The following is a 12,611-nucleotide window of genomic DNA, read 5'->3' as shown; positions in this document are numbered from 1 at the left end:
CTATTGTCGCTGGCATTATGGCCTTACCGGCAGCAGTAATTACAGCCAGAAGTAAATATCTTGCCAGTAAATACTGCCAAAAGCGAAAGAAAACAATAGTTGAACTCATATCTTTCATTGACTTCAGTGCCTTCACTGCCGCTTGTTGTGAAAATGTACCTCCGGTTGTGAAAAATACTGTGGTGAAAAATACTGCAGTCATGCACATTTTTAGGCAGGTATAAGGTCCCCCCACCCCCACCTTCAGCAAAAAATAAGCTTTTGCAACATGATATGAATTTTTTGTGATAACACATTGGCCCGCATTCTGTAAAGGAAGGTAATGTTAACACCAGTGGTAAATGTGAAATACTGCTGGAGGTAAAATATCCCTAACTACAGAAGAGAAGACTAACCCCTGGCTCGAAAATCCGCGCATCTGATTTACTGCCCGTGGTACATGATTAATCAATAGTTGTAAGTGCATTAGAGCCAGCAAATCCCCTCACAGAAAAAACAGGAAGTCTAAAAACTGAGGTAAATTACCTTCAACAGTAAGATCAGCTCTAAGCAGTCAAGTATTGTTTTGCGCTTTAAACAGCTGCTGCTAAATAAAGTGAGTGCAACGAGGGTCATTTTGTATTGGCATCTGAACATTTGGAAATGAGCCTGTTCTTCTGAAAAGACGGCATAATTGACGTCCAGTGAATTACACATCCGGTGTGGCCTGCTGTTTTCCACCCACCGTCTGACGGCAGTACGAATGGGTACAATTGTGGTGAGTAGCATTTGCAGAGTTACTATTTAAGCAATATGACCCGAGCGGCGGGGGCATTACCAACTCAGGTAATGCCCCGGGGCCCATAGTTATCGGCCCGAGCGAAACGAAAAGAAAAGAAACGACCAAGAAAATGGCCGCCATGGAAAGGGAAAACGGAGTCCGTTTTCCACTTTCCATGGCGGCCATCTGGAGCGGATGCGCTGAGAACACAAGTGTGGAGGAGGCTCGGAGCAGGGATGGCCCCGCTTCGAGTCTCCTCATTGGCTCAGCGGCTGTCACGCCCCCGCCGAGGACAAGGCAGCTGGAATCCCAGCCGAGAATCGAAGGATTGTTGGTAGGGTAAGGACCCGGCGAGAGCCAATCAGAATGCTTGTTGCATTTTGATTGTCTCTCGCCGGGTACTAATAATGTATCCAACTCAATGGAATCCCTTTGATTGCCCTTGGAAGGATGAAAGCCTGACTCAGGCACATGTGGCATATGACTTATTCTGCCCCAACAATAACAGTGTCTCAGGCGCACTATCTTGTATTAGTACCCAATGAGAGACAATCGGAATGCAACAAGCATTCTGATTGGCTCTCGCCGGGTCCTTACCCGGCCGAGAATCCTTTGATTCTCGGCCGGGATTCCAGCTGCCTTGTCCTCGGCGGGGGCGTGGCAGCTCCTCAGCCAATGAGGAGGCTCGAAGCGGGGCCATCCCTGCTCCAAGCCTCCCCATGGCTGAGAGGCTGCCTTCACCCCGGCCGGGGTCTCGGGTAAGCCTTTTTTTTTTATTTTAATTTTTTTTTTCCCTTCCCTCCCTCCCTCCTCCCTACCCCACTTACCTTTTTGCTCCTGCGTCTCTGCTGGGGAACGATAGCAGGCTCCAGCAGTGTGGAGACTCAGAGCGAGCCATCCCCGCTCCGCGCCTCCACACGGCTGAGGCTTCCATCGTCCCCCAGCAGGGACGCAGGTACGTTTAATTTTCTTCCCCTCCCTCCCTTCCGCCCTCCCAACCCTACTTACCTTCTGCTTCTTTTTTTTCTTTTTTTGTGTTCCAAGCGCGTCCGCTCCCGATGGCTGCCATGGAAAGGGAAAACAGACTCCCTTTTCCCTTTCCATGGCGGCCATTTTCTTGGTTGTTTCTTTTTTTTTCTGTCCCGAAAAAGCTGCAGCGTTTGGGGACAGAAAAAAATGCTTTTAGTGCCCCGGTCACGCACATAATGCAGGCCGGGGTACTAATAGCCATATGACCCTCGCGGCGGGGGCATTACCGACTCAGGTAATGCCCGGGGCCTTTGCTAAGGCCCAAGCGACGATGGGCCCGGGGCATTACCTGAGTCGGTAATGCCCCCGCCGCTCGGGTCATATTGCTTAAATATTACACGGGGTTATGTCAAAAAATAGTGCTACCTCTGAAATATCAGTATAGCTGGGACAAGGTAACTTAGGTTTTAGCTTGACCCAGCCGTCCCTCCCTCTCTGGCTGAAAACTGGATTACATTAAAATGTGGAGAATGTATAATAAGCTGAAAAGCAAGCTGGGCTGGGCAAAACCTTTCACATGTCAGGTGGGCCTCCCTCTGTTATGTATTCCTTTCTGGGCAATACAATGAGTTGCACTACGGCAGATAATATAAAATAGAAAATCTCACTAGTCCACTGGATCTTGGAAAGTGTGGCATTTCCGGGTGAGAGTCAGTCACGTGGATAGGTGTGACGTTCTCGGACATGCATTCCGATAGGAAATGACGTAGTTTTTGGAGAGCGGCTTGCTAAATGAGGCTATTACGCCTTCACATTGATCTCTAGTGCGCACGACCTCGGAAGCGAGGTTAGCCACTCATCCCAACAATCAAACGCCATTAATTTTACTCTCAGAAACAGACGCTGCTGACATTACATTAATATGTATTGAGAACAGGCACTAGTAAAAGGTTGGAAAACGTGCGTCTTTTTTTTTATTGTTCATTCAATATCAAGGACATTCACCCAATCAGGGAATGTAACTTTCCAGTCATGTTACAAATACATTCCTCATGTGCATTAGCTGAATGATCAGGTGTTGCCATAGAAGCTTTATGAGCGAAACGTGTCACGTGTTGGCACCATCAACATTGATGTTATGTTTGTTTTACAGAAACATTATAAAACTATTTTTATATTCAAACTCTGTGCATGTATTATGTTGACACTATCTTCAATCATAAAACACCTGAAATATATCCGGTAAGTACATTGGGAGTAACTAAATGTTTGCTCTTAAATATGTGATTGGGGGAAGTTCAGGAATTGTTTTAAAAAGCAGAGTAATATAGCATAACATAAATAGCACATGGAACTCTACAAGGTGGCCATTTAGAAGCCCATGTGTAGTCTCTCAGTATCAGCAAAGTATTCTGATGAGGAATGACACCTTAAAAGTTTTATGTTGGGGAAGTTCGAAATTTGCATAAAATCAGAGTAATATAACATACATAAATAAGCCCATAAAACCATGACATGTTAAAGGTAAAAATGCAATCTCTCACAATCAGCAATGTATACTGATAAATAATTACACCTTAAAAGTGTGATTCAGCAAAATTCAAAACGACCATAAAAGCCAAATAAAATTACCTAAAAATCACATAACACACTTGCAGATTACATTTTAAAGGTCAATATTCAGTCCCTTAGTATCAGTGATGCAAACTGAGAACTGAAGATAACGTAAAGGTGAGAGTCAGGGAAGAGCAACATTTCTATAAAGACAGTGCCATACAACTCTCTTCAAGGTGACATTTTAAAGGACCAAATGTAACCGCTCACTTTCAGCGTCGTATGCTGATAAATAATGGCACCTTCAAAGGGATGAAAATGATCAATATGACACTTTTTTTTTATTTAACAATGTATGATATGGAATTTGTGCAATGGTTGGTTGCAAATACCCATTGATGTAGGTGTAACCCGGGCGTGTTCTCCTCTGTCTTAAAATGTATAATCATTGGACATGCCCTAGAAGGTGCCCCTCGGCATACACTGTGGATGATATATTTCATGACATTCTCATGTTCATTCTGTGTTACAAATGTTTAGAATGCGTTTTATATTTTACTGTTTTGGGGGTATAATGTGTGCTACCTAAAGACTTTAAGTCAAACAAAGGTTTATACAACAACTTAAAAGTGTAATTTAAGGAAGTTCGAAATTTCCATTAAAGAGGAATAATCTAACATGAGTGCAAAAAACATTCTAAGATGATCTCCTACCGGTCCAAAAAGTGGACCTTCACTAGTTATAAAAATATCAACTTCTTCCAAACATGTCAGACAAACTATATTCTCAAAGGGAATTCAATGCCGACTTAAAAACGCAACCCATTTTCACCTCAAATATGTTATATTACATTACTTTTATACTGTGCCAGTAACAAAAGTAGTGGTTTACGGCCATGGCACCTTGTCCGAGTCATTGGCGCATTGTGCCCCCGCCCTGGGTATCCAGACGGCTGTCTATGGAGGAAGAAGAATAGACAAAAGGCAATAGTGAGGGGTGGGGGGAAAGTAGGAATAGGAACGGGGTGCACACAACTAGCAAACTGAAGATCCAGAGCCATTGAGACAAAGGGAATGTGGTTGGATAAGTATTGGTGCGTGCAACGTGGTAGGCAATGGGTCAAATGGAAAGCTGATGCTGAAAGTGGGAAAATAAGGACTCTCCTGGTAACGCGTCATCTTCCAGTGATGGTGGTTTCTACTATCTTGCAAGAAAGTAATAGAATTATTGGATCTGCAATCACAGGATGGGTCACTGCTAATTTTATCAACAGAATGGACACCCCCAATACTAGGGGAATACTAGCACCACAATTAACACTGATGGAGTTGGAGACCTTGCCTTGTCCAAAACATTATGTGTATCAAAATCCTAATATATCTTGCACAATACAGTTAATCAGGTCAGCAACCATCCTTTTAGTTTCAAAGATCTCCAAACATAGTAATGCATTTTTGAAAAACAGGTACGCTTTTATTTTATAACATGATTCAATTAAGAACAGCAATAAAAATGGCTTAAACACATCTTGTTTCAATCACTTTCTAAAGTGCAATAGTGTGTCTTGCTAACCCAAGAAAAGTGCTAGTGCCTCATAGTGCAATTTGAACACATGCAAATGACAATTTAGCTCATCAAGGAGGAAACGGAAAAACAGAGTAGCCAAAACATCCTTGGGTGTATCTTATTGATACCACCTCCCGAAAGAAATACAAACTGCAAAGGATTATCTAAAATTCATTTAGTGTTTTGGCCGATACAATGGTGTCCACTCATCCGAGATGACTCTTAAGTTGATATAAAGGGCCTTCGTCAGGACACAAAGGACTTTTCTTTGAAGGGATATCAAATTCATGCACTTCTTGGAATAGAGACTTTCAATCCGAAAGAAATATCTAATTTGGTTTTCTATGCAAGCACTGGGTTGGTTCTTATTTAATCAAGTAGTGGCTGGCCTTAATTTCTTTCAAAGTGCCTCCGCCCACAACCATTTTTTTGCTTTTATTCTTAATGTCTTTCTTCTCCACCCTGATGGTGTCTAATGTATGCACTCCTCTTGCTTCAAATGCTTTTGTGGTTATAAAGATACCCCATCACTGCGTGCTTCTGGGCATCCCCTTGATGTTTGTACTCCAAGGCTATTCGCCTTCAACATCTGCATGCAAACAGACTGAGATTTCCCCTTGCCGTAATGTCAAGCACCAAGCAAGGAGAAATCTCGGCGTCCGTTCTTTATATCAATTTAGGAGCCATCACAGATGAGTAGACTCCATTGTATAGGGCTGAAATACCAAGTGTCGACACCCATAGATATTTAGACATAGGGTTCAAGCCTAAGTGATGTCATCCGGCCAGGGACATTAGCATCCTAAATGGGTTAACATGGTTATCAGCGCTATGGAATAGACTGTAATGATGCACTAAATGCATAGCATGACCAACGATCATGTGATGGTATTCAGCTCAGGGTATTGCAAACTGCAGCTATGTTATATCAATGTTCCCTACAAAAAAATTGTCAAGCAAATTTAGTTTTCTGAATGCACTTTGATGCACCTGCACTTTTCAGTGGTCTTCTAAGCCAGTTTGTACATAATCTGTATTTTGAATGGAAACAAGCTTTTGAAATGTATGCATTTTTTTAAATATATGAATATTGATGTACTAAAATATGAATAAAAGGATATATGTTATTTTCATATTTCACAAATGTCTGAGATCCTTCTGATGGGACAATGACAAAATGACAGAGTGTGCCACTTGATTTGTCAGTGTTGAGGGAATCTACAGATGATGGTGTACATCCAAGCGATAAAAGAGGAAGGTGTCCTACTCTAGTTGTTTGTTGTTTTTGCACCAATATGCAAGTCTTCCCATATAAGAGCATGCTCCTATTTCTTTGCACATAATGCCAGCAATTATACTATGAGAAAACTGGTCCTTGATATAGCTCTGCCAATATGTGGCAGTATCAGTCTAGACAAGTAATATTGTGCATCATGCTTACTTTATCTTAGATGCCCAGCATGAAATACCTTGCCACAGTATAGCTAGACTGGCAGCACCAACATGTCAGTCGAGCCACTTTATAGCACATATCATGCTTGCTTTATCATAGATATCCAGCAACAAGTGGCTATAATGGCTGCATCAAAATGCCAGTCTAGCCATGTAACAACACATATCTTCCTTTCTTTATAAACATCGTTTTTACTGGCATCTATGGTGACATGCACATGTTCTTCAGCAAGTCACATTTGAATGCCTTGTCTTTCCGTTTTTTCAACTGCAATTGGCTCATGCCTTGACATCTCAAATTTGATTTGGAGCCCGATCTGGGCAATATGCTTTTGCGTTGAAGGTTACCTATCATTTTCTAAACACACTTACTTTTTTTTCTCCTTCTAGAGAGCACAGCGAAAAGTAATCAAGGTAAGCATTGTCATTAATTTGCAAACATTATGGACAATTATTTACTTGCAAATTAATTCTGAAACAACTGTATGGTAGCTGCCACCACACCACCTCATGGGGCATTCTGATATAAAACACGGCTGCGAATGGCTGCTTCACAGAACGACTGGCGCCATTATCCCCGTGGCCAGATGAGTACAGCTGCACCGGCGTTGCCAAAAGAGAAAGGGAAACCAAACTGAAACAAGAGCCCTACCTCCCAAAAAGTTAGATGAAAACACTTCACGGATAGAGTTAAAAAAAAGAAACCTATACACTATAAAAAAAAACAATCTTACCTAAAAGAAAAAACATGGCAGGTGAAACCAAGTTTTGATAATGGAGAACCAATGAATTCCCTCAAACACCCTGATTCACAGATTATTGGATGTGGGATAAAAACATAGGAAATGGTCTCTATGATGTCATACTGCAACTGCACATTCTTCTGTGCCCGGGAGGTGTATCATGTGTGGCAAAGGGTGCCATGTAAGTGCTCTCAGAGGCAGTTGAATGCAGTATGGGACGCAGTGCAACCCCTTGTTGCAAAATGTGTACGATTTAGACGGTCCTCTACGGGCTGTGGAGCAGTGAATAACGAGTGCAGTGGGTGGTGTTTTTGTATACTGGAGTGCATTATGTTTCTGGTTGGGTGTTAAAATGCAGCTTAAAAGTAAAGTGAGAATGCGGTAGGTGCAATGTTTGTGCATTGAGGTGAAATAAGTATGTTTGTTATTGATTGTCAAACGGTGCAGTGAGAGTTGTGAGGTACAGTGCCATGGTTCTGGGTTATATTGTGAGTGCTGAGGGGTGCAGTTTCACTTTGGGAGCAATGGGACTACTCAGAGTTTGCAGTGTAAGTGCTTATGGGTACAATTTGAGGTTGTGGGTCCGCAATATGCCATCTGAATGCAGTGAAGGAAGTGAGTGCAGCAGGGGTCAATGTGAATGCAATGAGTTGCAGTAGGAGTGTTGCAGGTTAGAACTGTGAGTCACAATGCGAGATAAGTGACATTCAGAATGAGAAATGTGTGAAGGAGAGTGAGTGCAAGAGGTAGACTGTAAATGTCACCGGGTGTATTGCGGTTGAGGTATAAGTGCTGTGAAGTGTCAGTGCACTGCAGTACAGTGGCGTGCAGTGTGATTGCTGAAAGGAGAGGTGTGAGGGTTATGAGATGTGGATTGTGGAATATGGTGTATGCTCATTTTGGAGTGCACTGTCAGAGCTGCGGAGTGACCCGTGAGTGGTTGAGGAACAATTCAAGTGTTGTGGTGCTCATTGCTTTGGGCCACAGTGTGTATGCAGTGTATTGTACTGTACTTGTCATTTATATAGTGCCCATTACCATTATTGTAGTCACAATGTGCTGTTAGTGGTAACGCCCTCATTGGACTGAAGTCCAAAGTGTTGGAGGTCATGCAGTCAAATTAGGATGTGTGTGCAGTTGGAAAAATAGGGCTTAGCAGGGCTGGCCAAGCTCCAGTATAGAGCAACCCATGTGGTCAGGCATGTGGGTGGGCGCTGAGAGGAGACAGAAAATGTCATGAGAGACTCACTTTGTGTCCAGCGTGCCTGAATTTGTCATAGGTCTGTGTTGAATTCGGATGTCAGAGGTGGTGAGGAGTAGTCAGGGGTGATTAAGAAGAGTCTCATGTGAACAGCATGCCCGAACTTTGTTATAGTCCTTGCTGTATTCTGATGGGTGCAGGTAGCCATGCATGTAGTTACGGTCCACCGGAGAGGTGCGTTATATGTACCTGGTGGAATTCGGTGGTGATTTGTTGTTTGTGCACCCGCTCAGGTAATTTCCTTCTTCTGTCGATTGTTGCGGCTGAGATAAAAAGTAGAGACAGTCTATGCTCCAACTATTTACAAGGGGGGGGGGTTGTACTTCCAGGTTCTTTGGTGGATAACGCAGCAAGTGTACCCTGCTATCAAGCGCTTACTGAACCGTTTCAGTTGTTACCTTTAGCATGAGCGTCCCATCATATAGTTCATACCTGCGCAATACCTGTCTATCCCCCCCCCCCTTTCTTCCAACAAACTGATTCCGGGGCTGGTTCTAGAATGCCGACCTGGGGTATTGCACGGGGGACCCCCACTTGGCCTATTGGTGCAGGACATGGCCCTGGCACATGTTCTTCCGTGACAGTTCCCTGCAGTGCATCACAAACTGATTACGATGGTGGTGATTCTATCACAACCACTGCGAGTGCCATTTGCCTGTTTTACGTACATGCCACATGCAGTGATTCGTCGATCCTGTGACATTTCATATATGAAGGGCTGTGATTCAGTTAGTAGTGCTTGAGGGAAGCAAGAGACATGTTTAGTTTATGCTGGTGTGTGTGGCCTGGCCACCGCAAAAGAGGCCGGCAACCCCAGGTGCTGAGAGATCCAGGTCGCTGCAAATGCAGCCAGCGCCGCCTGGTGCGGAGTTTCTAGTCCCGATTGGGAATTGGACGTTTTTAAGGTATGGGTTTCAGGATAACGCTGCAAATAGACAGATTTTGAGGACTTCTTTGAAGGAAAGAAAGTTTCTGGTGCGGCAGAGGAAGAATGTTGCAGATGGTTGGAGTTAGGATAGAGAAAGCCAAGCTGCCAACTGTGGTGGAGTGGTGAGGGAGAATATTGAGCAGGAGAGCTGAGCCCAATCAGAGGTTTCTGGGTATTATGGAGGCCTCCGTGTGTGATGCACATGGTTTTGGGGGTTGTTCTTAGGCTAACAGGGAGCTGTGAACTGAGAGTACTGTGGGCGCATTACGAGTGCACATGGGGTGTGGCGTGAATGATGAAGGGTGCAGTGAATGCCATTAACTGCAGTGTGGGTGACGTGCGGTGTGCATGCTGTAAAGTGAAGTGCTGGAAATTCGTCATACAGTGAGTTTCAGTGCCGGTGCTAGAGGATGCGTGAGAGTATGCCAGTGAATACGGTCCCTCATCATGCCTCCTTCCTTCCATGCAAACAAACAGTTGCCACTGCACAGGTGCACGATACATGACACAATCAATTTTTACTGTGAAATATGATCTTTGGCAACAGAATTTGTATTCTACTCGTATCTCAGTCTTTGGTTTATGCTTCAGCATGTTTGTGTATCAGTGAGTGAAAAACTTAAGACGCATTTGCCACTGTGTAGCTTGGTTAAAAGGTTTAGACATTAAGCATCCATGTTTCTCTCCCTAGGCTCCCGACAGAGAAGTGGTCAAGGTAAGAGTTTGTTTTATCCCAATTATTTATATTATGTAAAGTTGTTCTTAGAAATGAACGAGAAGACACATCAAGCACACCTTCTTGGGCAAGCCATGTTGCGCAGATCAATCTGCCTTACGTTGGTTAATGTTGTGTTATTCAAAGCAGGGGATTATCTCCCACAGTGCCGAAGTTTCACTTGATGTCTATTGCATGTGTTAGGAGTTTCTTTTTAAGCTCATGTTCCCACGTTCTTATGCTAGAGGTTGTGTTTCTAAGCTCTCACACTGAAACAATGTTCACGGGAGGCACGTTTTTTATGCTGATTGCCTCCTTAAAGAAACATTTTTGAAGTCCCCCCCCAACAACAAACTCGTGGTCATGTGGGTGGGTTTGTGCGGGGAGAGTGAAGCATGCTGTCATAGACGTATTTACAGCAAAGCCGACGAGGCCCAGGCTGGCAGATTGCCAGAGGAGCTGCATTTTATTGCAGTTTATTTTCAATTTACTGGTTACCATTTTTTAAATAGAAAGACAATTTTGTTTCTCCGAGTCTGGGTGATCCACTTCACTGCAAGTATTTTTGAGCTGTTAATCACTCCACTCTGACAGCTAACGTTTTTGATAGCCAAACTTGCAAATATGCTTCATATTTGCCAAAGCTTTATTGTTGGGGTGAATTTTCTTAAAAAAATAAATAAAAGTCATCCCGTACCAACCCCAGCGTGCTTCAGGTATTTGGTGATTCAGTCCTACAACTATATATATATATATATAAAGCTCTTTGGTCTGACTTACCCTTTAATATGCAAAACAACCACAGCCTCATTGGTTTTATTGGTGCCACTTCACGGTATCTTTGGAGTTCTTACTAATCAATAAACACATACACTGTGTGTTAAGCAATCAATTTAATATTCAAATACAAGACATGCATTTTTTAAACCATTGCAAAAATGAGGGTTTTCCCTTCAGAAAAGTAAATGTTAAAAATGATGAATAATTTCACATTATCAAACGCATGCCTGGGCTTAAGTCAAGCACAGAGTTCCCACAGGTGGCACTAAAGTGATGTTCAGAAGCAAGCACTAATTTCCCCCTCCCGGCCCCACATTTCAGAGGTCTGTGGCCGCCCGAAAGGTGCAAGCATGAAATAGATCCTAGAGAAGTTAAAATGGTGAAGAGTAAATCGAAATGTGCAAGTGCATCAAGAAACCTGTAAAAGGATACCCAAAGCCATAGACGGGGAGCACAAAACTGTTTGCCAAAGGTACACACTGTTTCACAGCTGTAAAGGTGTCCCGTAAGATATGCATTCAGCCATCTTTACGGAAGCTGCCCAGTGCGAAGCAGGCAAACGGCATCCCTGCTGGGTTCATCATGTGTCTTTGATGACATGCTCCTGTACGCTCAGTATTACCAGAAGAACAAACTGCAAAGTATGTCACACAATGCATAACTGTGATGCTTATAAGTAATCTTTGCATTAATATTTAAAAAAACAAGGTAGGATTTTTACTGTGAAACCTTACTTCAAAGCAGGACATCTATATCTATACCCACAAATACCAAAATGTTCCTATGTATTGTACAGTCCAACCAACTCTACGGAGTTAAGAAACATTTTAAATGACCTTAAACGCAAGCTGGGAAGACCCATAGCCTGACCCACACGCACAAAGGTAATATTGTGCTGGAACGCCCGATGCACAAAAAGCAATGATGTAAACAGTTTGTACCACTTCATTTGTTATAAAAGGTGCCTGCATTCTGCAGCTACGAGGAATGCTGTTGCTTCCCACACTTGCATGTTCAGGGTCACCCTTATCCATTACTCCACCGTGGGAATGCGCTGCCAAAGATTCCAAGTACCTTCTCCAACCATCTTTACTCTACTGATGTGTTTCTGCTCAGGTAGAGTTTACAAGTTTCACTTGTGATTTTGCCATATTTTAATGGTGTTCCAGCCCAAAGGATTAGAGGTACATCTGCTGCAGCAGGTAACTTGTCTTACTTCCATCTACCACCAGAGCTGAAACCATGAGAATGAGGTTGAGCTCTTTTTATTCAACATTTTAATAAGATGTGCCTGTACCACTTGCATATATTTCATATGTAAACTTTACCATTTAAAAAGACTGAATGTAGAAAATTAGTTATGGTGCTTCTCATAGAATAACAGCAGGCAATTTGTGAGAGAAGCCAGATATTAGCATCAAAACCAAAATTCCTCATTCCAACCTTCTCTCACTTGTGTCCAGTTGGCAGACAGCGTATGCTCTTATCACTTCCTCTAAAAGATTGTTTGACAGACTTAACCGAAAGTAGACAATTAGCCGTAACAATTACCGCTAGTGCACAAAACTGTAGAACACACTGCCTTCTCCAAATCTTGGGCAGCAAAGATATGAAAACACTCTTTCAACAAACATAACATAGAAGATGACAGGCTTAAATTAATACAGAGGAAGCAATACCTTTCTAATCCCTGCAACCTTTCAAAACGTCCTTATAATGTTTTGGAGCTGAAATGGGGCACAAAATGGGGGTGAAGGGGCATAGTTTGGACAATGCGGACAGAGTATGTTGAAGGGGCGGAATCTGGTGAAGTTGCAGTCTAGCAGAGATGGAGTAAAGTTGGGGGGTGCATGCACTTTTTTGGGCTTAGGGCAGCAGAAAGC

The 12,611-nt window shown here is 43.0% G+C and overlaps 1 protein-coding gene across 2 annotated transcripts in view; it reads left to right on the top strand.

Moving 5' to 3' along the window:
• Positions 1 to 12,611, top strand: part of CFI (complement factor I) — a 325,763-nt gene that overhangs the window by 201,963 nt on the left and 111,189 nt on the right. For both annotated transcript variants that reach the window (XM_069630882.1, XM_069630881.1), the window contains 2 exons: positions 6,692 to 6,715; positions 9,925 to 9,948. In XM_069630882.1, the coding sequence (XP_069486983.1) occupies positions 6,692 to 6,715; positions 9,925 to 9,948 (48 nt within the window). The remainder of the gene's footprint in view (positions 1 to 6,691; positions 6,716 to 9,924; positions 9,949 to 12,611) is intronic.

Source organism: Ambystoma mexicanum, chromosome 6q, assembly GCF_040938575.1.
Source record: "Ambystoma mexicanum isolate Mex_15411 chromosome 6q, UKY_AmexF1_1, whole genome shotgun sequence".
NCBI classification, from domain to species: Eukaryota; Metazoa; Chordata; class Amphibia; order Caudata; family Ambystomatidae; genus Ambystoma; species Ambystoma mexicanum.
This window is presented reverse-complemented; position numbering and strand designations above follow the sequence as displayed.